The following is a 10,111-nucleotide window of genomic DNA, read 5'->3' as shown; positions in this document are numbered from 1 at the left end:
GAAACAAAACTTGGTGATTTGCTTAAATGAGGCATTACACTTAAGGATGCATTTAGTGCAAATCTCTGTCAAGTTTTAAGTGCTCTTCAGGGAGGAACAGTCAATTGACTTGGATGGATGATTTATGTCTTACCAGCAGAGATTAAGTCTGCAGCAACCTAAAAGTTAACCCTCACAAGATGACTCTGCCTGACTTGTCCTGAACGTAGGGTGCTGCGTCTGAGTCTCCTAGTGCTGTATCTCTGTTGAGAAAAACAGACGTTGCAGGTGTAAATTGGAGGAGTCGAGGGTACCTCCTGGTACGCACTGACTACCTGCTTAATATCTGCCAGGCAGAAGTCCTTTAATTTGTGATAGGGTAGTGATCTTTCCAGATGTGAATAAGGGGCAAAAAAACCCCCCTTTAAATTTCTTCTTTTAAAAGATTAGAAAAGAATAATTAAAACGGCTTCTCCTGTGCTTGCAGGAAAAGCCAGCTCATAGAGAATTTACTATTCAAGTCTGCTGCAAAAGCTTTATGTTGTAAGGACTTTTCTCAAATGGGAAATGAAATCATGGACAATAAAAAGTAAATTATGGTTTAGGTTTAGTACAAAGTGGCCTTTATGGTTGCCAGCTCATAAAAGCTCAGTGGGCGAAACACACCTCTGCGCAGAAGGGCAGTCTTGTGCCTCCAATAAATTCTGTTTAGCCTCTGTTTTGAGGACCGGCGTGATATACATATGTGATTTTAATTTTGTGAGCCTCCGGATGCCAGAAAGCCTAATTCTTGTGGTGAAGGAAAAGAAATCAAAGTCTAAGCCTCTTCAGCAGTCGGGGGACGCGATGTTCACCTCCCCTCTCCCTCCCGGCAGCGTGGCCGGCCAGTCCAGCCCAGTTGTCACGTATGTGACTGGTGCCCGTCGTGCTGGCAAACGGGTTTGATCTCCGCTTGCTGCCAGCATCCTTGTGTCCTCGTTCCCTCGCTGGCAGTGGGTCGGGGCTGCGCAGAAAGAGCGTCCTAAAAATCAAATTCCCTTGCTTGTGTAAAACCCACTTTTTTTCCGGATAGCTCTGCAACTTTCTGAAGCTGGGGGTCCTTAGGGTTGCTCCACGGTAAGTTTTAACCCGAATGCACGGGTACGACGCTAAGCTAAACCGGCACATGGGAGAGGGATGCTGTAAGATTTCTCTGCCTGTCGCAGCCTTGCTGCGACACCCAAGGCAGCAACCCTGCCCTCGCTTCTCCGAAAAAAAACATTCATCACGCGCAAACTTTGTGCGGAAGCCGCTGTTGCCGTAAACACACAAAAAAATCGTATCCCGTCAGCAGGATTCAGTGGCGCCGGCTGCTTCTTACTGCTCCGTTTCACACTGCGTTGTAAAATAAACACTTCCTAAGACTTTTAACGTGAGCTGCGGCACCTGCCTCATGTCTGCATGCCCTGGGATTTGGAGTGGGGCAGATGTCCTGGGAAATCTGAATTGCCCTGGCAAGGTGTTGCCTCTCCCTGGCTTACATCGTCCGCAGGAGAGGTCCTCAGGGCCTTTCAGCGTCGGGCTTTTCTGAGCACTTACGCTTGCTGCATGTTCCTCTACAGTAATTAAGAACCTCTTGAAAGGGCGTATTTTTACAACAAGAATGCACGCAGTGTATGGCCAAAGTGCAAATAGCTTCAGAGGAGGTTAAATCACTATTTTTCCAATATTAATATTAATGAGGCTGAACATTTGCATTTGCGGTAAATCCTCTTGTAGCGTCAATGTCCTTTGAGGATTTTTCTGCAGATAAATGAAGCGTTCCCCTCCTTCCCTCACTATTTCTGCTAACAGTGTCACTCAGTGCAGCAATAGATCAACAGGTCCTGTTAATCTGTGAAAAGGCAGAGCTTAGAACAAGCACTTTTTGACATAATTAAAGCTGACACTGCCTACCACCATTCCTGGAAGAAGTACTAGCGGAGTTTCATTAGAATAAGTAAATACAAATAGAATTCACCCTGAACAGTCATCTTTGTTGCAAACAAAACCCATTAGTTAGTAAGGAGAGTCTGGAGCAGGGCTGAATTCACGCTGATCTCAAAGCCCTTCTCGTATTTAATTTATAAACTGATGATTAATTCAGTGATTAGCTAATTCACTTGCAGTGATTAATTTAATTCTTGTCTTCAGGCTAGTGTTTAAGAAAGGAAAAAAGCCCAGCTCAGATAGATGCACATCAACGTCCTTGTGATTAAAAAATGATAATATAATGCCCTGGAGAGTAAAGGAAAAAAGAAAGATCGAGAGAATCAGTGACATGATCAGTTGTAAGTCCTTGCCTAAGCTGTAGCCGTATTTTTTAGCTGTGATGTTTAAATGTGTCAGTTACTCTAATGATCAGTGGTTTGAAAGATGAATCTAAGAGTCTTTCGCTGTAGCTTTCCACTGTGTATTTTGAGAATGACACTGCTTTAGAGCAGTCCTCCAGTTCTGCTTTTTCCTCACTTGTTTCGCCAGCTGCCTGCCAGCTCCCCTCCCTTTCAGCAACCTCTTTCTCATGCCTCACCAAATTCTTTGATGAGAGCACTTGGTACTTCTTAAATCCAGACTGCTTTTTTCGATTTCCAGCAGGATTTTCCTCGTCTTTTGATGCAACATGAAATGAGGATGATTTGGGGGACTTCTCTCTATTAGACAAACTGGTATATTTTGGGACAGTATTGCTTTTATAATTTAGGCCATCACTTGGCAATGGAGCTTGATAGCTCTTGATGTCGCCCGCAGGACCTTCCTTTCCTGAGCTGTCATTGCTGAGCTTCTCTGATTGAGCTGAAGAGCGTAGCTGGTATTTCTCTCTTCTCTCAGGTCCACTCTTCTTTTCTGGACTACCAGTTTTATACGTTGCTTTTTTGTCAGGTGGCGGTGGTGATTGCTTCTTTTTGGCTGTGGCATTCTTTTCGGCTGTGGCATTCTTTTCTTGAGGCTTCACCAGCAAATTTGAAGATGGGGACTGGCACGTCCCAGAACCTGGATCTTTGTTCTTGTCTTTTACAGCCCTTACATCAGGCTTTGTAAAACTTTCAGATACAGTTTGTTGTTTTCCTCTTCCTGGAGCATTTTTCTCAGGCTTTGATGATTTACTTGAAGGAGGTAACTGATGGTTCCCAGAACACTGGTGTTTATCACCCTCTTTTACAGCTTTTGCTTCAGGTGACCTGATGTCCTCCGCTGCTGGTGTCTTCTGCTTTCTATCTCTTGAAGCATTTTTTTCTTGCGACTTCACCACTTCGTTTGAAGAGGGTGACTTCTCAGAATTTGGATCTCCATCTTTTTCTTTTACAGTGTTAGTACCAGGCTTCTTAAAACCTGCAGAAGTTGATGTTCGTTGCTTTTGTTCTGGAGTATTTTTTTCTTGAGGCTTAACCAACGTTTCTGATGATACCGATCGGTATTTCTTGGAACTTGGAAATTTGTTCTTCTCTTTTGCAGCATCCGTATCAGGCGGCGTAAAATCTTCAAATCTTGTTTGCTGCTTGTCTCCTCCTGGAGTATTTTCCTCACGCTTTGCTGATTTTCTTGAAGGAGGTAGCTGGTACTTCCCAGAATGCTGGTGCTTGTTATCCTCTTTTACAGCCTTTGTTTCAGGTGACCCAGTGTCTGCCGCTGCTGGTGTCTTCTGCTTCTTCTCTCCTGAAGAGCTTCTTTCTTGAGGCTTCAGCACTTTGTTTGAAGAAGGTGACTGAATCTTCTCAGAGGCATGTTTAGTCTTTTTTTCGGACAACTTAGTTTCAGGCTTTACAAAGTCACCTGGTGACACCTGTTTCTGTGACTCTAGAGGGGACGATTTCTTGTCTTGCTTCATCAGTGGATTTGATAATGGTGTTCGATTTTTAGGATCACATGAAGTATTCCTCTCTCCTTCACAACTCTTTTTAGGCTGCACTGGTTCATTTTTCAAATTATGAGGAGTATTCTCCTCATCAGTGGTCTTATTGTCCTGCCTTGATGTATTTCTTGGTGGCATCGAATAATTCTTGAAGCTTGACTTGATGTTTTTTATCCCTGCACTGCCATTTGCATGTTTCATTGGTTCATTTGATGAGGACGGGTGGTGTTTCCCTTTATTGCAGGTGATGTTTTCATCTACTGCCATATCATGTTCGTGTTTCACAAAATCTCTTGAAGGTGTTACACGCTTCAAATCCTGCCCAGTATTTTTCACTCCTTGAATGTTGGTATCGTGCTCTGATGAAGGTGACTGGGATGTTTGAGGTCTATGAGCATTCTTCTCATTTGAAGAGTTATTATCATGATCCCCGGTATCACTTGGTGTGAATACTTGTTCCTCCTCAGATTTATGCAAGACATTTCTCTCGTCTCTCTCATCTGTCTCTGTCCTATCACTCTTATGCTTCATGTCATCACCTGATGACAAAAGCTTATCCTTTGTATGTTTGGAGACTTTATTTTTACCTTTTGCATGCTTCTTTTGGTCTGAGACCAATTCATCGGATGAAGGAAACAGGTTCTCTTCCAGCATATCACTTCCTTTCTTCGTGGTATTGTCTGAAGTTGGTGTTCGGTTCCTTCTCAAGGCTAATAGGGGCTTTCTGGCTAGCGCGGTTTTATTTTCCTGTTTTCCTGGCTTCTTGGTTGAAAGTGAAAGACAGTTCTCAAATCTCGGACATGTATTTGTCTCTTCAGCTGTAGAGTTTTCATTTTCTGTTGCATGATTTGGGGGCAGCACTTGGTTCTTACAATCAGATGCAGTTTTCTTCTCCACCGTCGTATCATTCCCATGGTTTGTCGACTTGTCTGAAGAGGGTGGTGGATGCTTCTCACAGCCATCGCTGGCATGCTCGTCTCCCACGCCACCAGCTCCCTGCCTCACCAGATCAATAGGCCGAAGGGCTGGAGGATTTCCAAGAGTGCGATGGATTCTTTGTCCTGCAATCCCACTCATTGGTGTTGGTAAAGGGGTTGACGAGGGTGGCTGCCGTGCCTCAGAGTCAGGCCAGGGCATCTCATCTGCAGTGGCCTCTTCACGCTCAATGAAAGATTTGGATGGCTTGTGACAGGTCTCCAAGTCAGTCAAGGCACCTCTGTGCAGGGCTCGATTGTTTGCATGATTCATCATTTCATTTGATGAAGATAATTTGTCCTTCCCAAAATCTTCTTCCGCGGTATAGGAACGGTGCTTCACAAGGTCACCTGGCAAAGGGCTTTGTGTCTCTTCCGAATGAGTAGAGATGTGCTCTTCTTCTGCAGCACCAGGCTTCTTCTCCTGGCTCTGATTTGAGGAGAGTGTGAGTTTGGTCTGATTTGCATCTGGATTTGATATGTCCTCACTGAAATTACCAAAGTTATTTTGTGGGCTGGGCATTTGAGGAGGCTGTGGCTGCTTGGTTTTGGATTTATTTTGCATTTGGCTGTTGGGTGTTTTATTCTCCTTTTCCTTTTTAGCTGGGACATCACTAGCATTTTTGCTAGAAGTAGAGGATATTTTCTCTTCGCTGTGATATTTCGCTCCTACTTTGGCTTCTTCAGAACACCTGCCTCTTAAACCTGGTGCCTCTTTTTGGATTATCGGTGGCCTTTTGCCAGAAGCTGGTGTTCGGAGAGTTAGAAGTCGATCCTCTACTGGAGGTTCAACTTCATGAGATGCTTGGACTCCTGGAGAGTGAAATGGCAGAATGTTTCCCAGTGCTTTCTGCTCTGGAAAACATTTTTGGCCTGCAAAGAAAGGATCCTTTTCTGGCTCTGTGAGCTCTGTGTCAACTTCCTCTGAACTGTATACGTACATAGTTATTTCAGGAATCTCACCTCTTTTAGTATCCTGAGGACTTTGTTCATGGGATCCTTCAGCTGTGCCAGAGTAAGGCGAGTTAGGAGGTGGGCTGTCTTCCTTGACATGTCGCACAGCATTGGTAATCCCCAATAGTGAAGATGTATCAGGCCCAGCTGGCATGTTATTCCCATCGCAGCCTAGACTATATTCAGACAAGGGAGGAACGCAGTCTGAAAGAGATTTGTTTTTACAGGTAGTGGAAGAGCTATCTAGATTAGGAGTAAAGTTGGGTCTTTGCTTTGTGAAATCTATTTTAGCCTCAGCACGGTCCTTTGCATCAGACACGGCCTCAGGTGCCAGCGGTAACTCTTCTTTGTCCTCCCTGTCCTGTGCTGCATTTGCGGGTGTTTTGTTCTCACCGGGCTCTCTGTCGGACCCCCCCTGTTCCTTCAGTGGTGTATCATGACCGAAAGCCTGCTTCGTGGTGTTATTTTTCGACCAGCTCCAAGGATGGTTAATTTCGGTAACGATGCTGAGTCTGGGCACTGGGACCGTGGAGCACACTAAATATTGGGATTCTGGACTGTTTATATCTGTGGCTGTCATTGCTGCCGTGCGCAGGACTCTGACCTCTGGCTTACGAATAGTTTTTCTACTCGGGAATTTTTTAGTCTTTTTCTCACCTTTGAGCAAGAGCGATGCTTTCACCTCCGCAGCTGAGCAGAGAGCGTTTTGTTCAAACTGCTCCTTCAGTTTGGACAGGACCGAACTCCTGTTGACTATTTTCGGCAAACCGCTGTTCGGCCCCTTCTTTTTCCAGCTGGGAGACTTCTCCTTGGCTTCTTTTTCTTCGGCAGCTAAAAATTTCTTCAGGATGTCCTTCACTGTGTTTTTCCCACTCGCGCAGCTCCACCTGGCCCTCTCGCTGGGCGCTGTGTCTGCATCTTCCTCCGCTGCTTTTCCATCCCCTCTCCTGTCTCTGCTTCTGTCCAGCTTGTTACCAGCCCTGCTCACCCACAGCTTCTCTTTAATGACCAGTTTGCCAACTTCTCTTCTTTTCTTGGTGTACGGCTCACGATTGTTGTTTAGAAATCTGGACCGCAAGAGCTGAAATCTGGTGGGATGCTGGCCCCTGTTTGGATCTGGACGTGGCTGGTTATAACTCACCTTGTTTTCTTTATCTTCTGCCCATTTTGTCCTCTTGTTGCTGAGCTGTGGATCGCCGGCCGCGAGCTCAGTGACGTACAGCAGCAGGCTGCTGAGAACAGCAAAGGCCCCTTGCTCTGTCGCCATCCTATTGAGCTTCTTCTTCAGCACCAAAGGGTCTACCAGCATCTTATCATCTCCGCAAAAGCGTGTGCTTTTGGTGCTGTGCAAGAGAAAACACGAATGTTCTTTTCAAATCATCAACATTGCCGCTACCTCCTTATTTTGCTTTAATGGCATGCAGCCGAGCGTAAAATGGAAAAAAATACTTTAATTTAGAACTTCTCAAGAGAGTTGTCGTTAGTGACCTGTTAAAAAGCATGCAAAAAGTGCTTTACAAGCTTCGTGAGGCACGGTGTGGCGGGAGCGCGCACGGCTACACACAGTCTCACACGGCACCGTCGGCTCTTTCTTCTGTGTTTTGTGGGCAGTGGAAGCACTTAGGGGAGCAAGCAGCGCTAGTCGCGGTGACCGCATCTCCTCTGTGCCCCTCCTCGCTCATTTAGTATTACCGTGTCCTAATGCAAGGGCAACACCGAAGGTATTTTCCTCTCCTGCATAGGTAAAGTGTAGGCAAAGATAAATATGATGAGAACGCAGTTAGCAGGAAAACATGGTTCTGCCTCTGGGTTATAAAAACAGACTCAAACCATTGAAACACAATCTCAAGGCTGAGGAACATAAATGTGCCACTGATAGTTTTTGCTATTGGTACAGGTTAGAAGTAAGTCAGTAGGTACCTCTCCAGAATTGAAAAAAAAACACCACAGGATTTGCATTATTTGCTTTTGGATAGCATTCAAATCCCACATCAGGACTAAGGCTCTTAAATCTGCTTTGTGAAGGGCAGCACCACTGCAGCAACCCTGGCAATGTCCCTCGACTACAACCCCTTTTAATCTGGAGGAAGAAGGCTGGTATGTTGGACCTACGCTTCAGTTTGAAGAATCAGGCCCTTGGACAGCTGGGGATTTATGCAATGCTTTAATTGGTGTGGATCAGTTACTAAATAAAATACTGAACTCAGCACAAAAGCTGGAGCGTGAAGTCAATAACAATAGATGGAGATAGGAGGGAAAAAAGCAAGAGGTGTCGGCTTTCTGACACTGCGAAAAGCTGCAAGGTTACTTCTCTGGGCAGTGAAATAGCTTCACGCACAGAATGCAGCCTGCATACCAGGAGGGGATTAATTTTTATGAGCAGAAGTGGAATAAAAAATTCTTTAAATTAAGCCCACGCGTAGAAAATGAAGAAAGGCTGCAGAGAGACTCATCCTTTAGGGAATGTCAGCCTCGAAAGGTTGGGGAAGGCCCAGCTGTGCCCCAGCAGATGGTACCCCACGGACTTTGAATGAAATTGGACCTGGCCCCCCACTGCGATATTATGGAGGCTGTTTGCAAAGTGGGGGGGCCGGTCCTCGTCCAGTCGGGTCGTGACATTTGGATTCCACTTGGCTGCATTTCAAGTGCACATATTGAAAATTACATCCCTCAGCAGTGGGACGAAGTGGCCAACTTGAATGGAAGAAGGTCTATTTATAATGACTTTGTAGATATTTTTAAAGGCCAATAAAAAAGCGTGACAACTGGCCCATGTCTAATGTGACAAACAATAGTTCGTAGGTTTTGATTGGGAATAACCACATTTCAGCACAGCACAGGTGCACGCTCCCACGTGCATAATGTGGTAACATCCACCCTTTCTCTTACTGAGTTGGCCACAGCCGAGGAGGAGGCAAGGCTCCCATGTTACACCAAGATCCCCGCTTGTCACAACTATGGCAATTTTCAGAATAAAGAAAAATCAGAATTCAGGGTATCATTGGCTAAAAATATCCTGGTTTGCTCTCCTTCCTATCGCCAGTCTGCTGATATTTTGACTGAAATCTTGCCATGGCAGAAGACCGCTCCTCTCCTCACTAAGAAGTGCCTGGTGTATTCAGAAGCACACGTGGGGCCATCAACCAGCGTGATTTAGGGTCCTCTCTGATCTCTCAGAACAGCAGTGGAACCAGATGTCCTGCTTACCTCTCCCTTCCGGACTACTTTGGATACAATAAATGGCCACAGTAAAATATGGACTAGTCCTGCTTTCGGTGAGGTCAGCATAGCCAAACTACTATTGATTGTGAAGGGAAGAAGATCAGACCCTCCCTGCAAGGAATATTCACAGTAATTAATCACTTCTGAGCTGTAAAATTCAAACAGCTTCATTAACATATATTACTAGTGAGCTCTGTTCGGGGTTTTCCTTTTCCACATTAGAGGGTTCTTATGGGATGCCATCTGAAATGTAGCATTTGTGGGAATACTGCACTGCCTTAAGTACCAAGACATGTTGTTGCATGGGTTGAGTGTTTGATCCGTATTCACCAGCAAGCAGCAGAAAACGAGCAAACAGCTATGGCACCTATTTAGGGCATTTGCAGTTCTTCCAAGATGACCTCACCTGCAAACCAGCATCACGACCGTGTCAATCTGAAATGCGGTCTGTGCAAGGGCTGTGGTACAACGACACTAAATTCTGAGACCATCGCAGAAAATGTGGGCAGTGATGTGTCTGCGTTGTCCCAATGTTTGGAAAACGCCATGCTTCCCCCTCAGGGAAGGAGGGCAAAGTCAGATGGTTTCTCACGTTTGGGAGCATGACCACCACTTCCAACAATCCAAGACACCATCCTTAATATTTCTTCACCACCTTTTCCCAAGTTCCATCCTGCTGTTCTTAAACTATGTGACCTATCAGTGAAATATAGTCACCTCTATATCAACTACAGATAGTCAACTCTAGTCCCACCTATGGTGGGAGGAACGGGGCAGGGAACCCCACGCCAGCAGAAGTCACTTCCCAGCGGTGTGAGCTACGCCAGGCGACGAGGCAGATACTTGGGCAAATCCCTGATGCTGTGAAATGGCCTAGCATGGACTTCAGCCTCCTCGCCCCTCTCCTCCCACCGAGACGCTGGTTTTCACTGTTTTGTTTTGTTTTTTTAATGTGCGTGACGCTGCCTCGATGCGCTGCTGGTTTCTGGAAGCACCGCTGCACGCTTGTCGGCAGCTGGAGGACACACCGCTTGGACCTCCAGAGGAAGCAAAGCCACCTTCAAAACTTTCCTGTCTTCTTGGCCCACGAATAATTAACATGCATAAGACAGGC

General features: G+C 45.7%; 1 protein-coding gene across 1 annotated transcript; it reads right to left on the bottom strand.

Moving 5' to 3' along the window:
* Positions 1 to 283: 283 nt before the first annotated feature.
* On the bottom strand, positions 284 to 10,009 carry LOC138681903 (general transcriptional corepressor trfA-like). Its single transcript, XM_069770207.1, has one exon. It carries the CDS (start codon positions 7,082 to 7,084, stop codon positions 2,321 to 2,323), a length of 4,764 nt encoding a protein of 1,587 aa, XP_069626308.1. The 5' UTR covers positions 7,085 to 10,009; the 3' UTR covers positions 284 to 2,320.
* Between the last annotated feature and the right edge of the window lie 102 nt (positions 10,010 to 10,111).

The sequence above is a fragment of the Haliaeetus albicilla genome, chromosome 25 (genome assembly GCF_947461875.1).
Source record: "Haliaeetus albicilla chromosome 25, bHalAlb1.1, whole genome shotgun sequence".
Taxonomy (NCBI): Eukaryota; Metazoa; Chordata; class Aves; order Accipitriformes; family Accipitridae; genus Haliaeetus; species Haliaeetus albicilla.
Note: the sequence above shows the minus strand (reverse complement) of the source record. Positions and strands in the feature narration are given on the sequence as shown.